Raw genomic sequence first — 27,566 nt, 5'->3', positions numbered from 1 at the left:
TAACGTAGTGCATGCAGTTATATCGGCCTTGTAAAGAAAGGCACGGCGTGAAATAATCATTGAGCTAATAACAGTGATAATCTACAATCAGTAGACAATATTGGGACAAGTTCGAAAGGCCCGTGGGCTCAGAAACGTCCATTTTTAAATGCCCCTCTCGGTCTTTGTACTCGCCTGTTGTCGGTGGATTGCGTGTCCTTCGTAACGACACCGAGGGCCCCGAGCTAACTGGCCTCCTTCGGTTCCCGGCCTCCGTTACCAGGGGGCACTTCTGACTTCAAATTGGCACCCCCAGAAAAAACAGCCTAATATCCATCCGTCTCCTGCTTCTGCCCGCTCCCAAAACACACAGAACAGACCGTGGGGCAGCAGACACCTGACTATTAACATAATGGATATCAGGACACAGTACTGGATATAGACAAAGTGCTGTCCCTCCAGCTTTTCAGAAATTATAAGAGAACACTTTCGTTTACAAGAACAAACATTACGTTTGGAAACAGGTTTTCAGATTATTTAGAAAAGAGTTTTCTGGGAAAGGCGTCTCCAACCTGTTTTAGCCCAGAAAGTCAACAGTGACTACCAGATTTGAAATAAGGCAAGGGCAGAGAATTCACAAACGGCGTTAGGCCGATCCCACAGGTGCTTACCGCTGAGTGGAGCACCCCGAAGCACATTCTGATAGGCTCCCGGTGGACACAGAAGTTAGTAAATAGGGCTTAGAGAGTTGATCGAAGTTTCTACAAATATTGGAACTTCTGAAGGACCACACTCCCTAACGTCATTCATGGTCGGGTGCTGAAAGGCAGGGTACTCAGGGACCGTACGTTTCACATTCTGTAGGGAGGATAACAAGTAAACTAAGGGACATGTCTGCGTTAAGTGGAATCGGGAGACAACCGGTATGCACAGGCTTGACTGAGGAGAAACAAAACCCTCCAAAAATTCGTCATCAATTCCAAATAAAAGACGACAACACAGGGTTACATTAAGTTTTATCCTCCCGTTCCACGGTGAGTCATGGTCCATCGCCCTACTATATACTATTATAGGCCTCAGTACAAAAGATGCAGTCAGACACTGTTCTACTCACTGTTTCTGTACAACTGAGCACATCAGTTTGTTTTGTATTAGAATCGTCCACGTAGTACACACTGAAGCTGTTTCATTGACAAAGGCCGTGGTACTTTTGGTTCTTTGATATTGGACTGACAGTGTATACGTACTACTGACAGTCAGTTTAAGGAAACTATGACTTATATTGCGCAAAAATAGGGTCCTACAAGTTCCTTTAATCCATATTCAACATGTAGCCTAGTAGAAATAGCTGATGAATCAGAAAATAAAACCTACACATGCGCCTGTGCTTGAGGCTATCCGACCCCAGCCCCGCCACGCCACATGTGTTTTGCGATAGAAACTTCTGGTATTACTTTACACGTTTGGTCCCCGCCCGGTCATTAGGAACCACAAAGTGTCTGTCCCGTTAAGTAGTTCACAATCATGGGACGGACCCGCCCCTCCCCCCGCCCGTGGTCACACGCGTGCACCGTCCCTAATTGAGCAATGACTCCGGCTTACTCTAAAAAGTACGGTAAGCCTGTTACGACACGTCATTACGATTTCAGCACTGCTTTAAATGTAGCATTCTTACACACTTCAAAACATCCGCGAATGGTTGAACCGAAGTTAAATGATAATCATTTTCTGTTTGTCTGAAATATGAACATGTATTCTTTGGAAAAGTATGAATACAAATTCTGCTGTAATGGGACTAAAGAAAGTTACTATACTATAGTTCACATATGGCAAAACGATTAACACAGATAGGTATATAATTACGTAATAATGTGTAAGTTATCAAGAATTACTCAATATGTACTTTGCAACGCACACAATCTTTAGCAAGCCACCGTAACGTTAAGTACGCAAGTTAAGTGCAAATAATTACTGACTGTCCTATCCGGACTGCCGTAGTTTCTGGCGGTGGTAAGGACGGGCGCAGAGAGCACTGAGGGCATCTGGGCGATCGGCAGTGGCTCAGACCAATCACAGATATATCGTCTGACACAGTTCTGCGCACATTGAACCGTGCATGGGGAGTGCAGGGGCAGCATGTGCGGCGGGTAGGCGTTAGTAGGACACGTCTAACGGTACGGCAACGGGCGGGATCGTACTGAGCAGGTGTCGCTGCTGAAATTTCGCAGGGTTTGTGCGTGTACGCGCGCGCGTGTGGATGCCGCGGCAGACGGGTCTGTAACGGTGCGGTAGGGCAGGAATCAGGAGTGTTCTGTGGAGGACAGGATCACATTCACTCGGCCTAACTGGAATTACCGCGATTCTGCTGGCATTCTCGCGAGTTTGCCGTTGTCCGTGTTCCTCCGACACCAGTGGGATATTTGACCGGGGATTGTACAGAGGCTGCTCGGCAACTCAGGCGAGGCGCCCCGGGTGGAGCCCGTGCGGACATGCGGGGGGAGCTCGCTCCTATTCCCTGCCAGCCGCTGGACTCTTGACATGAGTGTTCCTTCAAGATTGCATCTAAAGAAAGCGGTAGTTCTTCTGCAAGTTCTGGACCTCGCGCCGCTGTTCCTGGCGCCATGGATCTCGGCATGGTCTTGTCACTCCTGATGATTGTAGGAGTGTTCACAGTCGGGCTGGGCAAACCGCGGAAAGTTAAGCGAGGTAGGAGAAGTTTTGTACACATCCCTGCCTTTGTCAGGTGCTTTGGGTGGTGTTTTGGACATAAGCTACGTGGGGGTGGGGGGATGGATTGATTTAGGAAACTGTGAAGACGGGCACACTTTTTTGTTGTTTCGTGAGTCCCTATGCTGTGAGGTTATATAATCTACGGCGGCACCAATACAACGTACATGTAGTGTGTGTGTATGTGTGTGTGTGTGTGTGTGATATAGGTATCGCTTCGCTTATTGTTGTGCGGTCCGTATCTGTGAATTTACCACTGAAATCTCCCATAGGTCTGCCCAACGCGTGTGGCGCATACACAGTACATGTACACTCCTGTAAATACGCAGGGAGAGAGATCATTTTTGGCGGTGTATTTCTGACGTTATACCTCTGGGGACGAGATGGCCGGATGGTGTTTACGGCCAGACCCGACCAGACCCCGTTCTGTTTATGGAGACACTGTACTTTATCAGTTACGCGTTGAACTCTTCTCAGTCGACTAGTACGAACGCCAGGAGGCTTACAGTCTTCTTTTCATGGACCCCCCTTTGTTGTTGTCGCTGTGAAGTGACCTGCCACTGTTCGCGGTTGACGTATCATGCCTCCTCACTGTTGCGCTTTTGTTGGTTCTCTCCTTTGTGTCGACAGGAGGAGGGCCCGATAGCGGGGTCTGGGTTTGTTGCAAAGTTTGCGCCGAAAGTTTTGACAGTATCGGGCGGGATTTGTAGCTTGTTTAGAGAGGGGTTTAACCGGGGCGGGAGAGGGCATGTCGTTCATTAAGTTTTATTGCTCCCTGCTGGATCGTTGAGTCACTTCCCTCAGACGGAAGGGGAGGATAAAGACCTGAGAAAATACGTTCTAAGTAGGTGAAAATCGCCGTGTTTTTCTTGGGGTTGTCCAAACTAGTTTTCGCTAACACTTGCCACTTGTGCTCAAACCCACTTAAGCCATCAAAGAGCGCAGCAACACTTCAAACAGTAAAGTTTGGAACTTTTCTTTGAGGTAAAAGTGCTTGCTGGTGTCTTAATTTCCGTCCATTCATAGTTTTCTTACCTTTAGAATCTTTTAGAAAGACTAAAGGGAATTTACCAGTTGTTTGCGAAATATAAAGGGCCTTTCCGTCTTGACTCCCAAGACCTTGTTATTGAGTGATTGATAGATGCACAGACAATCACCCAGACAACCAAACAAGTCATCCGTTTTGAATTTCTTCTTCTTTCACTGAGAATCAAGCCTTTCTAGCCAACCTGGTCACACTTTGAAAGGATTAGGATAGAAACCAGAAGGCGTGACGCATTTTGATTGACAGCTACACAAACGGTAGTGTTACGGTGCTTCTGGGGGTAAAATCTCCTGACAAGACACCGGTCCATGTCGACTTGATGACTGACAGGTCCACAAACGATAAAGATCTTACAGGGTAGTTTGACCTGTCCTGTGTGTCATTGTAGAGACGAAATATGGCGAGGGAAGTGTAACAGAGGGAGGGAAAGAAGAATACATTTAAGAACTTTCTGTCAATCTCAATGGACGTGTGAGTGTAGCCGAAGTAGGCCAAGTAGCTGTTATAACCATACTGCAGGGGTAACTGTGGACACTACTTAAGTAAGCCTCTTGCAAGTACAAAAGGTTGACTAGGGATAATGCACAGGTGGTTGTTCTATGGTGGGTTTGGTACCAGTAGTTGTTATATGCTCTGCAAGCACAGCTGTTGTGCCGGGTGGGAAGATCGTTACTTTAAGTCAGAAGAAAGTAACGATCTTTCCGCACAGTCTTTGCTTGGAAAGCATTTGTATTGGCTCTTTAAAGCCATATATACTTGGTGGTATCAGTGGTGCAAAACCCGTAACAAAATCCTTGCCTACCTTAACTTAAAGATCCTTTCGTAACTGAAAACCCGGTTGTCCTAATTTCTACGAAGGTTGCGAGTCAGTTTCTTGCATGGCACTGAAAAGTCCAAGGGCCGTGGCAGTAGAATGACACACAATGACATGGGTGGCAAGACTGAAGAGAGCGCTCGGGGCGGGGTGAGCCTACAGGAGAAATACAAGGCAGTAAAACGGTAACCCCATGCAGCTCTGTAAGTGGACTGGCCCTATATGATAACCATGTTAAGTAAGTTGTCTGTCCACAGAGGGTTTCCCTCTTGGCTGGTTGTGGTGACTTCTCAGTAACCCCTGAACACTTCCCGGCGGACAAGTGGGCTCAGGCGGGAATGTGGAGAAAGTGATCGACTGCAAAAAAACCCTCCAGTTTCCGACAGTTCGTACAACACCTATCACTCACATCGGTGGAACAATCTATAGCTAGCGATTCAAAATCCAAAAATTAAACAAAATGGAAAGAATGACGTCTATGGATCTTCTTTTCTTTGAAACCATTCTGTGCTTGTCTGAATCCTAATCAGGTACGGTGTTCAGTATTCATCAAATGATTTAAAGGACTTTGAGTAGGAAAAGGTAAAAAAAACTTAGAACATTCCATTTATTTCTTCACCATTTCTTCATTAGAAAACGACAATTAAAGAATGATACCTGATTGTGAATGAGATTCAAAATCTTTTGAAACTTCAATCCCCTAGCATACCTGGAAAACATACAAAATCTTTCACAGCTCATAACAAGCCAAGAAACTAAAAGAGTCTTCAAAGACACACCGTTTTAAGGATGTTTTAAGACATGTTTCCTGTCCACATGATTACGCTAAACGCCCGAGTGTCTCGGTTACATCTCGGCGTGTCGGAGACCTGAAGACGGGACGGAGGAATGTTAGAAGTCCTTCACGTGGAGACCACCAGTCAAACCCGGGTAAACTTCCATCTGCCCAGCCGGCAGCGGGCTGGCTCTGTATCTGTATAGTGGTTAGATAGACGGGGGAAAGTTGGATAAATCCTGGATTAAACCGGACTTGGCCAATGGATCAGGGATGTGAGTTCAATTGTTTTAGAAAACGTGTCTAGGACTGAAAAAGTTAGGGAGGACGTTCTTACAAGGTTGGCAGAACAAAAGCACACGCTGGAACAGTGGACGGCGTTGACTGGGAAGGTCGATCTTACTATGTGCTGCTTTTATCTTTTCAGTCCTTGTTTCTATAACTCACAATGCAACCCTGGAATAGGATTCTTCCAAATAGATTGGCATACCAAGCAGACGCTTTGCTATATATAGAAAGCAAATACATCCTAACCAGGAACATGCAATGAAAGTACAGACGTATATACTCGTGTATGATATGACATTGTGCTAGATGATAGAAAAGTTTACTTGTGGTCAAAAGTGATTTATATCTTGTCTTTGTTTGGGGGTCCTGTCAGGGTCTACAAAGAGAGGCCTTGGGTCGATGCCGGGTCATTGTTGGGTCCCGTGGACAGGTGTTACCTCGTTAGGCCACAGCGCAGTAGCCTGGTGCCAGACTGGTGTCAGGGCCAGTACACAGGCTAGATCCTCGGCTCCAGGGACAACATGTAAACAAGGAGATTTTACCATGGAAAGCCTCCAGTCTCGCGGTCTAACTGGGGTTTGGTCCGTGTACTAGCCGTGTAGTAGAACAGTCTGACGTCCAGACTACACCACAACGGCTTGTTTTTAAAATAACAAAACATGACCGGTAGCCCGAGAAAATTCTGTACCATACAGGTTGGTTTCCAGGTTGACATCTTGAAAAGATGATTGTCACCTGTTATGTCAATCATTCTTCAAACGTAGCTAATATCAATCAATCAAGAAATGAAAGACAGCTCTAGTTTGTACTCCGACGGTACGGAGTAGTGTTATCACTCACAGACGTTTAAAAATCAGAAGTAGAAACATTACAAAGACTACAGTAATTGTTGTAGGCTTTGTCCCTTTATGTTCATTACAGTAACGTTAACGTTATTGGAGGAAATACGGAACATCATACATATGTATATCAGGAAACTGCTATGCATGGCTAACTTGTGTCAGTTGCACCATGACCAATCCTTTTTATGTTGTAATACAAATTTAATTCTTGTGTGCAGGGAACCATCACCCCATCTCCGCATTCCATCCTTATCTAATCTCCATCATTTGTTCATTTATTCTTTCGTTCACTCTGATCCCCAACCCAACCAAAGCATCTCACAACTTCTTGGAATGTTAAGGAGGATCCTAAGGAAGGCGCCGGACCATCTTTCCCATCCTTAACCTTGGTCAAGACTACCACTTAAAGCTGGGCTATGGTTGGAGGCTGTGTTCTGTCACGGCAGGGGGTGTGGATGTAGAAGGGGTTGTTAGGAAGACAGATTTCGTAATGGGCCCTCGGAGACAGGTCAGAAGTGAAAGATGGGCGTTGTGCCAAACCGAAAATAGAATCTGCGAAAATCTAATAACAACCAAAAAGTAGCAATGTGAAGCTGGACATGTTTATGGAAGGCCTTCCGTGGTTATACACCTTAACACGTATGAATAAAGATCCTCCAGTCCTTCAGTTCAACTGTGAAAGACGGTCATTGACATTGCCTGGTGGAGATTGGAATGTTTCTCAAGTGTCCTACTGATATAAATGCGGTCAAAAGAAGAGTCGCGATCGGTCGGGCTATCTGAGGTTGCTGGTACCCAGTAACCTGGTGCATTAAACCCCTGAGGACAGGAGAAGCTGGGGAGAATTACGGCCCCTACTTCTTACTTTCGTCGCCATGGCAACGCAGAAGATCTCAGGCAGCCGCCTATTGCTTCCCGCCACGACCTTTTGTGTCACCGCCGGGTCCAAGCGACGCCCAATTTGTTAGTGTCCTTCAGAGTTTCTCCCCGTGTGTGAGGCTGTGGTCCCGCAACACGCACAGCTGTTGGAGGGGAATTCGGCGTTTTTCCACCGACTTTCATGAATCACGAATGACAGAATTTTCCTTTTCTCGCCCGAGGGCCGGCCAGCTGTGTGACAGGAGTAGGTGCCAAGCAGGAAATGTAGTCTGTTAGAAATGCCCTTCATAACTTGAGTCAATAATCTTCATTAGGCCCAGCTTATTGTAACAAGCTGTTGCGACTACATCGTCTATACCCTTGTCAATCAAACTGTGATATTTTCGCTACAACTTGGCGAAGACGTCCTTGATTAAGTAATAGAAGACACCTTGAAGGGCATGGGTTGTTTCCAGAAAAGCTTATGAAAAGCTAATTCCCAGAGACACAACATTTGTAATGTTTCCACAGACCACGTTGGCTGAGATTCGGGTCAATTTTGACAGCGTTGTCGTAGAAAACGTTCTGGCACAAAACAGCGTCTCAAGTTGTCGTCTGTGGCACCTGTTCCTTCACTTAGGACTGACAAGGTGTCGACTCTGCCGACTATTGGAGGCAGCCTTCAGCGTGGTGATACAGAACATGCGTCTCTTATCGTGAGAGAAAAGTGTTGTTTGTGAGAGCTGTTTTTCTACACGGATTTTCACTGCCAGATCTTTGATAGTATCCAATGTAAATTCGTATGGTTGACATTTTACGGCGCATAGAGAGACTGTCTATATCCGTATGACAATCTCCTATTGCAGAAAAAAAGTCATTTAAACACCAACAGTGAAATTTGATTTTTTTCACCTGAGGTTCAAATTTTCTTAACCTTGTTAATGTGGGCCTGTACCAGTTTTATGACAGGCAATATTTGAATATCGTCCTCAGCAATGTCTCAAAATACATGTAAACCGATTGTAACTTGTTATTCATGGTGGTTACTTACAGGCCTAAGGCCTGGTCAGGTAGCTGGTGCCTTTAGATGGTGACTTGTCAAAAATGCTACTGAATACTTTGCATTGAATCCTGTACATGAGTGTTTGAAGAGGTAAAGACACGTCGTTTCGTCGCTCACCTTTTGCCTCCTGGCAAAACATTAACAGGTGGTGATGACGTTAACGTCGCATGACCGATGTTTCAGCGACGTCAAAGGGCAAATAAACAAAAAGACAGACGAACAGATAAAGATTTTTTGTCTATATATAGTATAATTAGACAATCAATACTGATGTGTGTAAACTCATTTCCTGTCAGGCGACTCCGAATCGATCCGTTATCCGATACCTTCACTGCCTGTATCAGTACAGGTCAGGTCAGGGTAGGGCAGGGCAGTAACTGTTACACACGGGAGGTCGAAGTGCAACGGATACTCAAGGAATAAAACTTCTTTCTTGGGAGGATCGTTGAGCCGTCTTCTGTACAGTACATGTTACTTCTGCATCGGCAAATTATCTGGGTCCCCAATAAGTTTCTTAAGCGTTCAGAAAACACGAGTCACGTTTGAAGTAGTTTTTTTAGCAATTGTGAATTGTTATTCGTTTTACATAATTACCAATGTATTATGCATTGTATTGAATGATATCGCTCTTGTGGTCCTGTATCTTTCTGGCTCTATCCAATAATTTATGGTCACCACCAAGCCTCTGGGTTGAACTCCTAAACGGTCGTGAATGCACCATAACTCATAGTGAGGTGTCCATAGTACAGATTTAACGAGTTCAAGGGCAGGCGTATGGAGCAGATGTGAGGGTGATTAACCCTGGCGTGACCTCGGAGAGGACCGGTCGAACGCTGCATATGGTACCGCTGATACGAGTACAATGGTCAGGGGATGACGGACAGTAGTCAGTTTATCTAGAGCTACCACCCTTAGCAGTCTCTACCACTGGTGCATCCTCTGTCATTACTGCTGTCTTTGCATTGTCGTGCCAAACGCGTTAGTTCAATAAAATGAAGACTAGCCTCCGGGTGACCTACACGGTTGAGGAGCCAGGTTCTTTATTACCTGGCCGCTGACACAGCGGGACCAGGCCGCCACGGCGGGTCAAGTTTCCCGCGCACCTCAGCCGTGTCACAACAAACGGTGGAAGGTGTACAAACGTCCGTATAAAACATGGAAGGGGCGGTGGTGCAAGCTTGCAATTGGCGCTTTGGGAATATTAAACCTCCTTGGGAATACTAGGGACGTTACGGGAATTTTTTTTACAGTAAAAGACGACATCTCACAGAAGGATATTGTCTTCTAATTATAAAAATTCTACATCCCGGGACTCTCGTACCCGTGTAGTACGAGTACTTGTAAAAAGATAAATATTGCTCTTACATCTATTTGGCAATTCTAAGGAAAAATGGACTTCTTTTCTTAGACAGATATTGCCGGTGTTATTTTCTGGTTGGTTGTGAAGGTTGTGTAAGAGTTTCCCATTGTTGACACGTCCAGCTGACAATGTGTCTGTCGTTGCCGTGGCGTGGGTTTAGCATGGGAAACGGGCGCGCAGAACAGCCGCTAAGTCCTCGGTCCTTCAGCCGTGAAGCGCCGCGGACCAACTGACGGGGAACGGTAGCGGCTGTGGGGTCACTGCCGGGCCGCTGGAGAATGGAGGCCTTTGTCGGGGACGTGCCCTGTGCAGTGTGGGTCTGTTGGAATCGTGCACGGGTCAAGCCACGTCTGTCATATGGCTTTTACAGTTCAGCGTATGTCTATATGGATGATTAAGGACATTCAATGGCCATATCAGAAATATGCACGGTGAGAAACTCCATACTTTTTGTGGAGATAAAAGACTAGGCTCCAAGCAAGATGCTCTCCCCTGAAAACCAGAAGGTCTAAATCATAATATTATTAAATAGACCGCGGGTCACCTGCACAACAATTTTTTGCACTTCAACAACCAGCCACCTTCTATGTTTTGGTCTACTCCCTCTCTTCCACATCTACTTCGTATGACTGGAAATGTTCCCAAACGTGACATTTCCCGGAAAGAGACCAATAGGGCAGGATTGGAGACGATCTCCCTAGTCCCTATGATGCTGTCTCAAAAATATCTTCCTCTGATCATACGTGTCATACTTTACATCAATGTGCTCTCGACCGCTCAGTACTATACATCTCCGTTATTAGTTGATCAGCCTGCGCTTATAGTTTTAATAACAACCTCCAAATAAAGACGGCTTGCCCCGGCCCAAGTCACAGTTGACCTTACCGTGACGGGTGTTGATGCGCACAACTTACCGTCTGAGCCTTTCCCGTCCTTGACACGGCGGTGCTGACGTCATGTGCACACCTGTTCGCACCTGCGTCACGGCTGTTTACCTGAGTTGTCGGCAGGACCGGAGGTGATCTAGTGACCCCGGAGAAGGTGGCTCATGAGGGACGTTTGTTGTTGTTTTTGTTGGGAGAAGCCGTGGGTTGAAAATTAAAAATATGAAAAGTTCAGCGTGCCTGAAATAACGAAAATGTTGCTGACTTTTCATATAACGTTCCTTTCCTTCGCAACCTTTGAGTCCCAAGTCCTTGAAAATCAAGGAAAATTCTTCCCATCCAGTAGGATAGATGACTATGATTCGGACAAAAAACCGTTCAATGCTTGAGTCGAATTGGCATTTTGAATTAATTGACGTCACAGACGCAAAGTCTCAGAGAGGAACCCGTGCCGCTGCACAGTCTGTGCGCAGACCTTTTGAGAGAGGAAAGTGAACAACAGTGGACGCATAGCACCCCCTACACACACACACACACCCCTCCCCCCCCCACCATACCCCCGAGATGATGAACGCAGCAAGTCAAACATTTCCCTCTTGTCCTCTCACCTGCCTAAAATATGCCTGAAGGCGTATGTCAAATAAACGTCTGTCATCCGCCATGTTTACTCCGCAAACATCCCCATCAAGCTGTCAGGTGGGAGACATGTTAGCAAACTGCGACAGACGGGCACGCCGGGGTGCTAACGGGCTGGGTCACTGTCACAACTGGTATCTCTGTACAACACCTGTCTATAAGGCACAGCTGTCAAACGGTCTGTCTTCTATACACCTGTATAAATACACATGTCCCGAGCATGATAAACCACGAGAGCTACTAAAGATAAGGTTGACGGTGGTTTATACAGCAAACCGGTCTGTTTTTATGCTACTGAGGGATCAACTCAAATAAAGACGTCAACATAGCCAGGTATTGGACATGGCAGGCGGTTTACTGAAGGCGGATTCAGCAGTCACAAATGTAGGATGATGTCTATAATCGTTTCCGAATTCCTATCCAAGGGGCCTTCAAGTTAGTGAAATATATATATACAGTACTTAACTTTCTTAACTTATCTGGTCGTCCCCAGAAGCTGTATACTATAGTTGTATTAAGTGGACAGTTCTTTAACTTTGAGTGTTGTGTAAACATTTTCATATAGTCACTAAAGATAGCCCCCCTCCCAATATTTACACGTCCCGTGTGACAGACGGTAGTTAAAGCCATGACTTCCACATCCAACCGGCACAGTTATACAAACAATTTAAATTGTATGAACCCAATATAATCAAAGAGTGGGGCTTGACGTTTTAATTCTGCCACCCACGTCCTGTTATCAAACTGTTTAAAGTGGCGCCGTCCGCGATTATCAAAACATCCAGCTATGTTTCTGTCGGCCGTCTGATATTATTTATACTGATAGCAATTAGCACTGCCCCTGTTAAATGTCGAGCCCGCGGGTTGGCATCTCAAACCGCCCGTACACAAACTACAGGGCCAGATGGGAGCCACGCGTGTCGTCTGCAGCTTCCCGGGGGTCGAATCCTTGCCTGAGCCATGACATTGTTGCTGTAAATAGAGTATACATGTACCTACTCGATACTATCGAATAGCTCACGATGGAGGTTGAAGGGGGTAACGTTATTCTGGTTTTGGCGCCGCCAATTTGAACATTAGCACACAGTATATGTATTTATGGGTTATTGGCAGAGTTTCCGGGTGCAGGGGATGGCGTCGGGTACTGATCTGTATCTGTTTTTCCAAACATTAAAATATAGGCTTGAATAACGTTGGAAATATCAATTGGCTCTGTGACTGTGTGAGTCCTTGTACATTTGCTGTGATCTTGTGAACTGGCCATGGCTTTTTCCAATTATTCACGTTTCTAGGCTAACTTGAAGACATCGTAAACATTAGTAACAGGTTGGATGTACATAGATTTTACTTTCCTCCCCACAAGAGCGGCTGTCCCCCTTTTCCAGAAGTCAGTAGACAAGTCCGCCCTCATGCCAGACATGCCTGGACAGATAATGGCTAAACGCCACGTACTGTGGTAATTGGCGGTGTTAGGTCGGGTAAGCTGTGAATAAACCCCGCACAAGGACAACTATCTTATTAACACCACTACAACAGTTCCACACTGGGGTCGAGATTAGTCGTTCCCAAGACAGCGTGGGAACACCGCTACACTATTTGTTGTTATCCTGTATGCGTTCACACAGGTAATGAACAGAATGAAAAGTTTAAAGGTTATAAGCGCACGTGTACTATATTGCCCTCATGTTCTGTTAGAAAGATATATACGATCTTGCCAAAAAACAGTTACTCAAGCAACTGGATATGATTTTGAAAACGTCAGACGTTTCAGCTAGTATCCACTAGCTTTCGTCAGTGACTGAGAGACCAGAGGGGAAAGCAGGTTTATATACACAACCTGTTGATTGATATGCAAATAAAGTGAAGACAAATTTTTGGAAGTCGAAAAAGGAACAAATGTCAGACAAGTCAAGACAAGATGATGGAAATTAGTCTGAAAGCTCCTGTTATACAGGACAGGAGCTTAAGTGTTGTCCTTTTTCGACTTCCAAAAATTTGTCTTCACTTTATTTGCATATCAATCAACAGGTTGTGTATATAAACCTGCTTTCCCCTCTGGTCTCTCAGTCACTGACGAAAGCTAGTGGATACTAGCTGAAACGTCTGACGTTTTCAAAATCATATCCAGTTGCTTGAGTAACTGTTTTTTGGCATATCGTATTACCTGGATGTCTAACCTTCATCGACGTATATACGATCTTGCCTGTGTGAGCCGCGAGAAACATGCCTGCCTGGCAGAGTTCCAGAGAAGACATAAGCTGTCCAATAAACCTGAACATTCCCGGACAAATCCCGCGACATTCCACAAACACCTCAAGTCTTTTGTGTGGCCAGTTCTGGGCATGTGTTCTTGTACAGGCGAAGAGTGAATATCGTCAGAGATGGCCAAACGAGTCTGCGAGGAGGTCTCTCTTTAGCCTCCTTGATATCTACAGACCTTTATAAGAAGGGAAAAAGAAAATCGATTTAAGGCCAATAAATATAAAGAATCTACGATATCATAAGATTATTTGAAGAATTTCACATTCATTATAACTATTCATGTACTCAGGTCAATGTATTGTTGTAACTTGACCGCTTCAATAGAACCTTAGCTTCGAGAGTAAAAGGTTCTCGTTCTCAGGACAGTATGAACATAACGCCTGCGTAGTTGTTACGGAATGATATAATGTACACAAAACACTAAGAATGGAGATTACATTGAACTCATAAATGAATATGCTTTAGAATCAAAGAATGGTCGTACATTGTGTGTTTTAAGATAAGATTTTAATCCCGCTATAACCGTAGCCATGCCGAACAAGTCCTGGCACGCTACAGAATGTGAGGGTAAATCCAGGGTAAGTCTGTGATTGAAACTTAGCCCGCTTGTGGGACGTGTGTCCTCTCGGTGGGCTCTGAAACTAGTAGAGCTTGTACTAATACAGAATATCTCACACAATGTGGATATCTGCATTATTATTTGTTTACCTGTCTTTGTTACATTGAGTTCGCTTAGATTGGTAAAATTATCGTCCGCCACATTAAATAGTGATTTGGTTTCAATATTTTGCTTGTGTTTAATGGTCCGTGCACGAGCGCCTTTGTCTGTTTGTGTTTGCATTTTGAGATTAAACATCTGACTCATGGCTGATATTTAAAACCCCACTGGGAAACTTAAAGTATATTACGGCAGGTAAAAGGAGAGAGATTCCAAGTATATCTACAGAAGTTCGAATCGTCGTCTCGCCTTTAAATAGCTATAACGACCCTGACGATTAACCTGTGGCGAGCCCAAGTCTTAACGTGCTCTATTCTTCCCTTCCAACAGCTTACAACACGGATCACTTTCGACTCAACACAAAGAACGTGCTTGTTCCACTTTTTACCAGACATTACTTTGTCTGCGTGCCGAGTCAAGGTGGTCTGTGTCGAGTTTGTTCAATATGTACAGATTATGAAATACGGTGTAACTTACTGCTCAAGTGTAGCGTGCAAGTGTTGGCAGCTACAAGGCTAATATGTAGATTCTTCCTTACAATAACATTGTCGCGTGCGAGTAATGGCACTTTCTAATCACGTCTTATCAGATCCTTAAGTTCTGAGGCCAAGGCAGTCTTTGCTGCCAAAGATCACACAGCATCGCAGTATGCAAAAAAGACCTATGCTTGAACGAGACGCGGCTTCTTGTCATAGCGTATTGTTGTATATATTGTTGATTATTGATTATACATGTATATGTATTGATTACTGATGTATTGATTTTTCTCATCTATTGACCTGTATTCCCGAGGTTGTACTAGTTGTTCGGCCATGCAATGCGGCTGCAGCACCTGCCGACCCTAGGTCTTGCTATGGTTATTGACTAATCATCATTATCGATGTATTAATTCCTAATGTACTGATTGTTGCAGCTATCGGTCTGTACCCAGTGTGCCCCCGAGGCTGCACCAGTTGTTCCACCATTAACGGCTGCATCACGTGCCGCCCGCGCTACTTCCTGTTCCTGTACCGCTCGGGCATGCGCCAGACGGGCCTGTGTCTCCACACCTGTCCCCATGGGTACTACGGAGTCCGCAGTCCCGACTTCAACAAGTGCTCGAGTAAGAATTACCCTTATCTTCCTAAAACTTCCAGCGTACGATTGCCCCTCACCCAGCGACACCTAGCAGCTGCAAAGTGTAGTGCATAAAGTGTAAGCTGTGATGAAATATAGGAGTGTTCGTACATTGTCATATGGTAAGGCATGTTGATTTGATTATATGGATGACTGGTGACATCTGCTGGGAACCCCAGAACTGATGCGAGCGTGCAAATAAAAAATGTTTGGCAAAAGAAAAGTTGCTTTTATTATGAAAACTACGTGGTTATGAAGGTTGACCAAATGACACATGAGTATGGTATGGCGAATAATCTAGGCTTCAAATTGATTTCTTTACATTTTCGTCTTTTTTGTTTGATTTTGGCATTCTACGACATTGGTATCTTTTTCCAATATTTTACGGTATATATTTGCTCATTTTGCAACTGTTTTGTGCGATGTACAGTATGGTTGAAAACTTTTTTTGAAACTGCCGAAAATCCATGCGCGCGCGGACGTCATCCATTTAATCAAATCAACATGGCCTTATGTGTCCCTAATGGGTGTGAAGCATGGGGAGGGGGGCTGGTTATTATTAAATACATGTACATCAAAGGTCCAAATTGTCCCGGCGTGGGACAGTACCACATTTCTTCACCGGTCATTGGAAAAATCAACATCCCTTTTATTGTTTCACGCACCTTTCAGGATGTAAAGTGGAGAACTGTGAGCAGTGCTACAGCAGGAGTTTCTGTACCCGATGTAAGGCGCCGTTCCTCCTGTATAAAGGGCAGTGTGTGTCCTCCTGCCCAGCCGACCAGCCGTACGTCGCCAACCTCACACGGGAGTGCCAATATGTTGGTAAGACAGGAGTGTACTTAAGCGGTTTGACACTTCTTCTTGTAAGAGATTGTGATGATTTCATCGTCCATGTAAGTTAAATGTTTCTACCGACAGTAATCTGGCATGCAACAACTGTCAATGAGTATCATATACTGCTTTTCATTGTACGAATTGCCGTTTATCAATAAACTGCTTAATGATTAGTTGTAGAGCACGTGCTCTATGATGATAATAAAATGATGAGTTGGTCAGCCGCTCAGTGACCTATGTGTGTTTCGATATGACGCTTTTGTTCTTACTTCTTTCTGAGTTGCTGAAACTTCAAGCGTTGCTTTATTCTGCTGCTGCTTTCTGGATACCAAACTTTAGCTGGTACTGTGTGCTTGTCTGTGGCTTCTGTGACCTTGCAGTAATAATCACACCTCGCGTTTTCTGATCACAAGCAAATCACATAACGGTGATTCAGGATGTCATAATCTAGAGACACTGCTTGATTCCGATACATTACGCTCTCTCGCCTAACCTATGGGGTCTTGTCTGTGTGCTTCTCGCTCGCTCCAACCACGTGACTTTCTGTCCCTCACCAGACGCCGCTGACGTTGTTGTGCGCATGCCCACAGTTGACTGCCAGGTAGGTCCCTGGAGCCCATGGAGCCCGTGCATGCGCAACGGTGCGAGCTGTGGGTACAAGTGGGGTGACCAGACCCGGTCACGCCAGGTGTGGCAGAAACCGTCACCGCTGGGACGGCCGTGTCCCGAGCTGGTCAGCAACACAAGGTGTCTGGTGCAGCCCAGATTCTGTCCAGGTTTGTACTGGATTCTGCTTTCATTTCATGTCATTTCATTTTATTAACACTTCATAACAAAAGTTTCAAAGACCAATTTATCATTGAAAGAAACAACAATGAAAGTCAATGCTAAATACATAACCATTACAGTTTATCATATGAACGCAACCATTAAAACTAGAGAGGTAACATGTCCAAAGCAAATTCATAATGTTTACCTTCACATGGTCTAGCCCAACAAACTACTCCTCTGTTTATTGTTACTTAAACACATTCATATATGATATATGGTGAGCAGCCCCTCCAACTCTGTTCTGCAACAAAATGTAACCCAACACCACAGGGTGTTGCTACAATGCTGGTTACTGCGACGACAGGCGTCTAGTCTTCTTCGGAAGTAAATATGACCTAAATGTGCTGTTTCTCCATGTTCTGCAGTTGTAGGACCAGACGGGCTGGTTATCGACAACCACTCCGAGCTGGCCGCACAGATCAAGAGGGAAAGACGGCGGCGGAAGAGAGAACGGCGGAGAAAAAAGCGAAGAAAAGCCAGAAAGAGGGAGAGAAAGGAAAACAGAAGTAGACTTGGACAAATAGTGGTACATGACCCTCCGGTGGAGCCGTCGGCGTCGTAGTTAACGTAGGCACTAAGTGTCGGAAATAAGCAAAGTGTAGGCATGGAAAATAGTAGCCCTACTGGTCTACAAATACAAGTTAATTTTGTCGTTTGCTTCCTTCAGCGCGCTAAAGGAATATTTAGTGTTTTTGAAATGTAGAGAGGACTGGCTGTATGTGTGTAACGTTACATGTGTCTGTTTGGGATACTGCAGCTGGCGATCTGGGATTTACGCGTTACTAAGAGCCAAAAATGTTAATATTTTCAGTGACCAAGTTTGAATGGATTTCGTGATAAGCGAGGAAGCTTTCTGCTGAAGATTTTCATGGATAGCCAGGATGTGAATATTTGTCGCTACTGTAACTTCAAAAGTGTGGTGTGTAGCTCCATCACTCCATCAAAGGTACCAAGTAAATGTCATTTTAAACTGATATCTTATCTAGCTTGATAACTTTATAAACGATCCCTATGCAGCTCATGGCAGACCTAGCTTAAAGTAGGAAGACTTTTCGGATATGTTGGTAACACTTCTCATCTGAAGCTGGGCTGAAAGAGACAATTATGCTGCAGTTACGAGGAGGGGTCATCAAATATTAGCTTTTAACACTGAATAACACAACAAACGTCAAGACTAATATAGATATTACACTGTGTGCGTCTACAGTAGATTTGGTTGTATACAGAATTACATGGAAAAAGATTTCCTTGGACTGAAAGAAAGAGAGGAACAGTCTGTAAAGATATCAATAAAAGCTAAAAGAATTAACGTGTGATGTCATGATCACGTCAGGTGATAAATGAGATCCTTTAACATTAATATTATCCCATAGTACTGTTTTTTGCAACAAAAAGATACTCGGTTAGTTTATCCATTTCCACTTGCTTCCTTCTGATTGGTTGCCTCACTGATCCATTGCCCAATCAGATGTGCTTCTTGTTGTCGAACCCGGATCACAGACAGTGGGTCAGTGGCATTTGGGGCCCTGTAAAGATAATGTAGTTTTTGCTAAGGACACATTCAAACAAAGTAGATGAAAAATATGTATTGTATTGTATTGCAGAACAACGGAGTGTAAATGGTGTAAGACATACTTAAGACAGTATCATCGCTCGAAATACTTGTTATAGTACAAGTGAAATTATTTGGTATAGCATACGTGTTGGTATATCAGCACTAAGGACAGTACCACCGCTCAAAATGTTTGCTATAGCATAAGTAATGGTAGGTAAATCAGCACTAAGGACAGTAGCACCGCTCAAACTATTTGGTATAGCATACGTAATGGTATATCAGCACTAAGGACAGTACCACCGCTCAAAATATTTGGCGTAGCGTACCTAATGGTATATCAGCACTAAGGACAGTACCGTTGATCAAAAGGTTTGCAATAGCCTAAGTAATGGTATATCAGCACTAAGGACAGTAACCATCGCTCAAAGGTTTGCTATAGCATGAGCAATTTTAAATTAGCACTAGGGACAGTACCACCGCTCAGAATAATTGGTGTAGCATACGTAATGGTACATCAGCACTAAGGACAGTACCGTTGATCAAAAGGTTTGCTATAGCATAAGTAATGGTATATCAGCACTAAGGACAGTAACCATCGCTCAAAGGTTTGCTATAGCATAAGTAATGGTAAATCAGCACTAAGGACAGTACCACCGCTCAAAATAATTGGTGTAGCATGCGTAATGGTATATCAGCACTAAGGACAGTACGTACCACTTCTCAATATATTTGGTATACAATACGTAATGGTATATAAATACTAAAAATCGTGCAAAATGTGTGCTTTTGCATTAATGTAAATGATAAGTGTATTTTTTCTTTGCCTTGTTGTCGAAAATTTTCGACAGCTAAGAAATTACAGTAAACTACATATTACCTAAGGTCCATTATGTGAGCTCCACCTTGGATTTCCAAGGCCACGATGGAAGACGACACGTTTTGCAGTACTCCACCTCTCCGCCAGGGGTCAAGATCACCGTTTGAGAAGATGATATTACTGGACGCCTTGAGGTCTACAGAATGTACACATATACTGACGTAACATAAACTCTAAACGTGTACTATAACAAAAGAAAACTTTTTAGCTGGACTTACTAACTTTTCCGATTAATAGCATAGGAGAGAGTAACACCGCGGATCAATTGAGCGTGGAAGAAAGAAGGGATACTAAAGATGTTGAAAGTTGCCTACCTTTCCCCCAGAACTGCGTGGCTAGCCAGCCGGGCCTGGGAGTAACGCCCCACCGCTCCCGACAGTGTGCGGCCCTGGTCTCCTCCGTGAAGGCGTCAGGCGGAAACATGTCCGTAACGTTATCTGTACTCTCCAGCAGGCTGATCTCTGTACACGTCTGGGGGTGGGGCGTGCACAGAGCAGGAAAAAACATTACTACAGAGCGGTACAATATAGGCCAGTGAGGTGTCCATGTTGACTTTCAATCCAAATCCATCTCAGATCATATCAATCATGCAACCACAAAATGCTGACACATCAATGACATTGACATTTTGGCTTGATTTCAAGACCTAGCGACTGTCACCGAAAATATGAATGAAAATAAACTTTTTGGGGCTCAACAATCAACAAAATCAACAAAAGAAAAATACGTGGTCTGACACGTATAACATAGGGTCATCTACATGTACCTGGTAGTCCCAGGCTTTTGCACCCGGCATCAGGGAACAGCCAGTCGGGTCTGCACACGGCACGAAATCTTCATGGAGGTCAAAACAGCTCAGGTTGGACGTGAAGTTGTACAGCATGCCTGGAAAAACAGAGGCATTTTTATACGAGTGCAATTCAATCTGGGTCGGGAGGCGAATACAAAATGGACGTCTTATGTAAATTGGTGTTTCATCTTACTTCGTAAGACCTTTAAAATGAAACTAGTTCTTGTGCACATCTTACCAACGGCCTGCAAGATCTCCTCTATTCCGTCTGTGGCCTTCAACAGCAGATTACAGGAAGCCTGCAAGTAACGAAATATGACAATTGATAAGCCTGGGAAATTTGTGCCGTTTGCAAATGCTTTCTTAATGAGTAATATTTCCTTTCAAATCACGTGTTATTCAAAACATATGCATGACAGTAAAATACAGCCTACATGATAAACGATTGCATTATAAAAAGTAATCTGAGAAGAACGTTTATGTTTAACAGACTTAAAATCATTCAAAATCGTGCACATCACTGTTACTACAAATTTAAAAGAAATCAAACATTCTTACGTTGACGGGGTATGCTGGTAGGAACGGTCCATTAGATATAGCGTAGGGGAGGTCTTCCATGGCTAGCACGGTAAAGGCCTCCCGCACCCAGCGGTACATGTTCACGAGGTCGGCATGGTCTTGTAGAGAGGAACATAGTTTCATTCTGGTAGATATCTCATGTAGGCCTGGAGAGGGAGAAACATGGTTGATGTGAAAATCAAACATCTGTTCAGTACACATTGCAAAGACTAAATGATGGAAGAGATGAAAATGTGTAGAGCACAGGGCGTGAGGTGATGTTGACGCCTCACCTTGTTCTCCCTGACCGGCCAGTCGTTCCATCTCAGCGAACCCTTCCCGGACCCGGTCCGGACACCTGGGGTTGTACCTGCGGAAATCCTGTTCAAGGCATACACATGCAAAAGATTAGCTTGATTTTACTTAGAGATGCAATGTTTGTTGCTTTTCAAAGTAAAACGAACTAATCTGGAACCCAAGTAAGTTGCTAAAGATGTGCGGTTTCTGTAGCCTCTTGAATGCTTGTGAAAATGCTAAAACTAACAAACTATATATACTATTACACAGTTGATTATAATTTGAATCTGATGAAGAGAACCACACATACAGAAGTTTATTTGACGCACCTCAGTGACGTCCTGGAAGAGCTGGTTCCCTGGTGTGAGACCAGCGGACATGTACACATTCGCGCTGGAGGCGAGAGCCCCGGCCACCAGGTTAGGGTACTTCAGCCTCAAGAAGGTGCTCAGGACCCCGCCGTAACTGTGTTAGAACGAGGATGCTACATATCAACGGTGATCAAGGTTCTAAAGGATTTTATAGAACTCAATATGTGTAGCATGCACAGGCGCCTGCACAAAAGGAAGAAGAAAGTGACATACATCCGTCATCCGGGTCCTTACCTGCCACCGAAAGCGATGACGGGACACACATCCGGGTCCTGACAGTAGGAAACTGTGAGGTTGGTGATGAGAACTGCATAGTCCGCCAGCGCCTGCTCCACTGTCAACAGGCCCATGTTCTCCTGGGAGATGGTATTCTCTCCAAAAGGTAGAGATTCTCCATAGTACCGCTATGAGGAGAAGAATATTCAAGTATTCACATATCGCTAATAGGTTTGATATACCCCAAAGAAGTCACTATCATGCTACATTAAGGCGCGAAAGTTTGTATGTATGTACAAACAAAAGTCTACCCTCCTAGTCTAACAGAAGGAAATTAATACACCTACATGTTCTGCAAAGACGATCAGAGCCTCAAACTGCTCTGCCAGATCCTTCATGAACCCGATCTCGTTCCACAGTCTCGTGATGGGTCCCTCGTTCCCAGTGTAGAAAAAGATAGGACCTCCGGATCTCCAGAATGCATCTGTAGCAGTGATTTTGTTCATGTATATAGTTCGTTGATAGTAAACCTTGAGGCCACGTCAAAGTCCTCGCAGAAACAGAATATGAAAAAATAACACGACATTACTGTGATCTGATGTTACTTCTACTTTTGCATAACTGTGTTGGGAGGCTATCGTTATGTAGGTGTCCAAAGTGTGGAAATAAGTACGCCTACCAGAAACAAGTACCCTCTCCTTGAATGTCCCTGCGCCACGGCTAGCGAAGTTGAAGTGGTCCAGATACTGGTGGAAGTAGCGCGTCTCGTACGGAGGATCCCGCGTTACAGAAACACAGGAAACCGTCACAAACAGGAGAGTAACAGCGAAATAAACAACTGAACGTCTTACAGTTACCACGTCTACTGTCGCCATTTTGCGCTTGACTTTTACTCCACAGGTTTTGAACTTTTCATCCTGGTTATTATTCTGTACTTTTTGTGTCTCATCATTTTTTGGAAAACATTATTGGAAAACAAACGCTATTGAGAGGGGGGGGACTTTAAATTTCTTGGTTCGAATAACCTTTGGAACGGTATAGTATATCTTGTAGTGAATAATCAACCTGACCTGCGACCTTTGACATACAATCGATAACCTCTCCATAGTACATTCTACGTACGCATACATCATGCAAAATGTGAGAAAACATTTGCTTACATGTACACACTGTACATGTACATGTACACACTATAACGATTAGGAAACGGTGCATTTTTGTCGCCGGAACCCTGGTTGATTTGAACATTTGACAAAATCCCGACCGAGCCCAACAAACAAGTAATTACCATGGCGACGTTTGTAAGGGGCCCTTTTCCCAATTATGACCTATAAAGCATATAAGTACTAGTATTTGACAGATCCTTCAACTAATTTTATAGACGAACAACGTTTTTTAAATCGTTTTGTGTGTGTAAAAGACACGCAGACATAAAACAAAGAACGCGCACAGCAGTTGCATTCTGAAGACGTCCGCTAGGGGCAGCGTTGAGCAATCAGTTTGCAGGCCATGCAGGTTTGAATCGATTTGCTACAAAACAAGGTTCTGTTTGATGCATTATTCAGCTGATTCTATGCTTCTCATTTTTACAGAATTTGAAACGCGTCAAGCAGATTAAAAGACGTTATTTTCTAGCATTCACAACACATCGACATGACTTCCAATGGTGCCAGGCTATATTGATCCTACTAAGCCGTTAAAATGCCCTGGATTTTCAGCGTGACGTCTCTCTTCTAACCGTGGTGTAACCGGAAATTTGACTTTGGCACAGTGACGTCACCCTGACGTCAGAGCTCGCTCGTTTTCTACCCTGTAACGTCAGAAGCGTCAATTTCAAGAGTTCGATGAAAGAAGCGGCATAAATCTCCTTACCCTCGGTTCTTACCTTACGTCTGTGATCTTGTCTCTGAACCAACACTATAATCATGGGTCAGAAATGCAATGCAACCTTTTAGGACTTTGGTGGCACTTTTGAAAGTTCTCTTTTTCCCTCTACGTACTCTTGTATGACTATAAGTCTTTAGACACGCCCGGCAAGTATCTTCATTTAAAAATATTAGTGATTCTAACTCGTGCTTTTACGTATCTTAGGTGGGCCATCTCGGAAGAGAAAAGCAGAATTTGTAATTCTAGCTCGCCATGAAAAAGAATTATGTCTAGTTGAAATTTGATTTATTAGACATTGAAGTCTCCATAATTACAGCAAAATTTGATAAATTTGATAGACTTTTCCCGCCAGACCCATCTACTACTAAGTCGCGCCATGCCCCAGCACAGGAGAAAGACCGGACCGCAACTCGTCCCGTACAATAACGCGATAATGGATAACTCCAGGGGTAGGATGGACTGTGTTGACGTCAGCACATGACGTCAGAGCAGGTGATCGGACACGAGGCGTTAGGAGACCATCTGGTCTGGCTCTTCAGAATGGAAGATGAAGTAACACGGTTTAACGACCCAGGCACACCACACCACTTCCTCAGCGCCATAAACTTTCTGAAACCATCGTCCTGAAAACCTAGGTTACTCCAATTTGATGTAAAGGAAAAACTAGTTGGTGAAATTTCAGTTTATGAATATTAACTCATCAGTATGTCTATCCTACAATATTCATGCGTTGTTTAGAATCGTCGTGCACCACACCTTTTCACCTGTTTTATTGATTATCATCACTACTTGCTTGTCGTTTTATCCTTTATTTTCCCGAAGTTTTTTTTACGATATTGGTCTGTTCCATTGGCACAATCGCTACATACTGCAGGCATCTAGATCTATAAAATACTGTTGATGGGGTATAGTTTATCGTAGATTATGGTGGATATTCGAAAAAGGTCTTTATTCTATCCAAAACTGCGTTATGAATATTCTGCTACATATGGATGATTGCGGTGGAAGTGGGTGCAAATATTCTGCTAGGTTCCGTTACAGGGCAGGTCGGGAGGTGGTGTAATGCGGGCGCCTGTGTGCCAGAGATAAGGGGACATTCTGAGAGAGCGTGTTACGGACTTATTCAGTATGGAAAATGCGAAGAGAACGCTTCAAGGACAAAAAGAAGTAATCTTTACTTACCCCTTCGGCATGGCGTCTTACTGCGTAATTTTTTTTGCAGACAAAAAGGCTGCAAAGTATAATTCAAAAGTTTGCTCCCAAATATTAAAAAAGTGCTTTAAAGATGAACACATGAAAGCTACTAGTACGTCTTCAGAATTCGTAAAGAGCAAAAAGACTACGTTACTTTTTCCTGCCATTCTCTTTCAAAGCTGGGTAGGTTCCAGTCGTACATTATTCAGAAGCGAAATCTCTGCCAATCTCTGGCAAAACATTCCCCCCTAATCCCCCCATAGATCACAGCGGGCTCAAACACACCCGATTTACAATCAAAGAACGTGCGGAGGGATCTTTGATGAAGCCCTGCTAATCGGTCCAAATAGCCCGGCGGCGGAACACAGGCCCGTAGCGAAGAGTAATTAAAGATCTAACCATGCAGTGGAACAGGGTGAGCAGGTAAAGGACATAATCCCCGCCTCAGATTGCTTTCTGCATAATTTACCAGTGTAAATCCATGCACGGCACGCTGTGAGCCCAGGTTTGCATGACGGGTGGTTTGCTAATGTTGCCACAGCCCGCGATGGTCCCGGGAATCAGAACGAGATGTGCTGAGAACCAACGGGACGAAAAGCGCTTGACCTGGCTCCACGTCGATCGGAAAGGATCGAAGAGCACTAGTCGCCATTGAATTTGAGATAAAAACAAAAACATCAGTGCTAGTGAAAAAATAGCTTTTGTAATAGCACCAATTCATATTCAAATACATGTATAATTTGATTTCTTAAACAGAGTTTGTTGGCATAAGCAGCACAGGTGAGGTCCACATCAGGCGAGTAGATGCAACCGAGGCAAACCAGCACTTAGTAGCACAGCCAGGGGTCAGACACATGGCCTCCAAATTATGGTCCATTTCCCGAACAACTGCGCTACACTTCTCCAGCTGACCTCCTTTCTAACGCCTGGCGCCGCTGCGAATACAGTCCACTCTACTCACGTCTGGCTGTCACTCCCCTACCCCCGCCCTGACAATAAAACTACCCACATACTAATGTGTGATGCTCTGAAGTAATCAGGAGTGAGACCTAAATAATTTTCTGAAACACCACTTACCTTTATTTGTTTATTATGGTAGTCTTTGTTTCTATTCTTGCATTGGTATCAGTATTCCCGATATCATTTTCAGCAACTCTCAGGATGTATATATAGCATGAGGGTAATTGAGAAACTTTGTTCCCGTCACCCCCCCCCCCCGGCGGAAGTTTATTTTTGACCTCTTCTTTTCTCCCTTTTACGTGATTTTTACCAGCAGGGCACGGCCAAGGTCAGTGTCCTGACGACACGGGACCGGCAGGTTCGATAGCGGAGCTGCGATAACGTACAGTCGGCATTCTTCACCGTAATGGCATGTCGGAAGGGCGATATTTATACAAATTAGGTATCGATTTTCAGCCTTTGTGTTTGGACATGTTCCAGTGACAGCAATGCATGATCGAAAGCACCCTATCTTTGGGACTGTTCCAATTGCCTGGGGGAGGGGGGATACCAAAAGAGAAAAGAGACAGTATCCATTAGAACTAAATTTCAAATTACAATTAAGATACCAAAGGCCAAGTAAAGCCACTATTTTTTTTCTATTGAGTACCGGAGGCAATTATTTCCTGAAGAGAATGGTCAATCATCTCCAAAAGAGCAAAAAGATTCTAAAGAAACTAGATATCAGGTATTACTGAGGCCAGAAAATCACTACCATTATTTCCTCCAATTTCGAAGCTCCTACCTGATCACCGCACTGTGCACAGAATGTGATACAAAGTACAAAACTTTATTGAAGACAATCCTCTTGAGTGCAAGAACCTATCTCGTTTCGGCAACCGGTGTATATGTCAATTTAAACTGTTTTCCCGTTAACACCGATAAACAACCCCCTACATAAAATTCCGGTTTATCACCGTTACGCTGACGTCCGATTCATTTCCATTTCTCGTTTATTCATCCATTGAGCAGGAAAAAGGGATTGTCGGGAAAATGAACCATTTAGTATTTGTTATTTGATGTTAACTACCACTGCCTTATTTTTCAGGTGTTCGCAAATCGCAAACGTGGTTTTAAATATGAAGTTCTCTCGTTATTTACAACCTTCAAGTAGTCCTTCCTTTCTCGCCCTCCTCAGCCTAGTTACCTACTTACCTGCAGCTACATTTTCGTTAAAGGGTTACGTCTTTACAGTTAGGAGATTGTTCCCATTTTTCATGTACATTCGCAGCCACAATCTCTAACCATTGCTGTCTGGATGGTTCCCGTTTAGCCGGCGGCCCCAGGGAGATGCTATCAGGCGCGCCCAGAGCGCACACCGCCGCATCGCGTGCACCGATCACGCCCGCAAACGATATTCATACGCTGGGGCTCCCATTTCAATTTAGCCATGATGGCTGCGATCAAACAAATAGTTGGCCTTACAAGTGCCCTGCGTCTCCCCCGTGGATGTTTATGTTTAACTACAGGCTAGGTACAGGCCGGGCCGTGATTTCGGACGCGGGTTGGAACCGCACGGGCATCGCGCAAGGTTCAGACCGACGCTGTAGTTCAGGCGGCTGCTAGACACGATAGGCATTTAGTAACTGTATCTTTTGTTCATTAATGTTTATGGCGTATGCATCAGTGGATAACGGATGGGTGTTATGCTCGAATGATCATCAAGTATAAATGTCTGTCGGCGTTTTAATTTCCTTTTAGTCAAGCGAGTAAATGTGTGTGGGCTTTACCGGCGAAGAGAGATCACTATCGCCTGCATTTAGTAAACTGTCGCAGCTTCTCACATC

At 44.3% G+C, this 27,566-nt stretch overlaps 2 protein-coding genes across 4 annotated transcripts in view; one reads left to right on the top strand and one right to left on the bottom strand.

The window, feature by feature from the left end:
* The window catches only part of LOC109469779 (R-spondin-2-like), a 39,960-nt gene extending 21,590 nt beyond the window's left edge, over nucleotides 1-18,370 (top strand). Inside the window, exons 1-5 of one of the 3 annotated variants that reach the window (XM_019768420.1) lie at nucleotides 1,984-2,685; nucleotides 15,165-15,353; nucleotides 16,040-16,192; nucleotides 16,762-16,980; nucleotides 17,401-18,370. In XM_019768420.1, the coding sequence (XP_019623979.1) occupies nucleotides 2,601-2,685; nucleotides 15,165-15,353; nucleotides 16,040-16,192; nucleotides 16,762-16,980; nucleotides 17,401-17,597 (843 nt within the window). In that variant the 5' untranslated portion in view covers nucleotides 1,984-2,600 and the 3' untranslated portion in view covers nucleotides 17,598-18,370. Of the gene's footprint in view, nucleotides 1-1,983; nucleotides 2,686-15,164; nucleotides 15,354-16,039; nucleotides 16,193-16,761; nucleotides 16,981-17,400 lie in introns of those variants that run through there. The other 2 variants (XM_019768419.1, XM_019768418.1) reach the window with 2 other exon arrangements.
* Nucleotides 18,371-18,403: 33 nt separating this feature from the next.
* On the bottom strand, nucleotides 18,404-22,699 carry LOC109469775 (dipeptidyl peptidase 2-like). Its single transcript, XM_019768413.1, has 11 exons — nucleotides 22,379-22,699; nucleotides 22,047-22,183; nucleotides 21,718-21,887; nucleotides 21,442-21,577; nucleotides 21,109-21,196; nucleotides 20,816-20,982; nucleotides 20,496-20,556; nucleotides 20,234-20,352; nucleotides 19,782-19,938; nucleotides 19,468-19,603; nucleotides 18,404-18,561 (listed from the first exon to the last, which is right to left on the bottom strand). Exons 1-11 carry the CDS (start codon nucleotides 22,572-22,574, stop codon nucleotides 18,444-18,446), a joined length of 1,485 nt encoding a protein of 494 aa, XP_019623972.1. The 5' UTR covers nucleotides 22,575-22,699; the 3' UTR covers nucleotides 18,404-18,443.
* Nucleotides 22,700-27,566: the final 4,867 nt, after the last annotated feature.

This window comes from Branchiostoma belcheri, unplaced genomic scaffold, assembly GCF_001625305.1.
Source record: "Branchiostoma belcheri isolate BF01 breed outbred unplaced genomic scaffold, Haploidv18h27 scaffold21, whole genome shotgun sequence".
Taxonomy (NCBI): domain Eukaryota; kingdom Metazoa; phylum Chordata; class Leptocardii; order Amphioxiformes; family Branchiostomatidae; genus Branchiostoma; species Branchiostoma belcheri.
The sequence above is the reverse complement of the archived record's forward strand: the minus strand, read 5'-3'. Positions and strand labels throughout refer to the sequence as shown.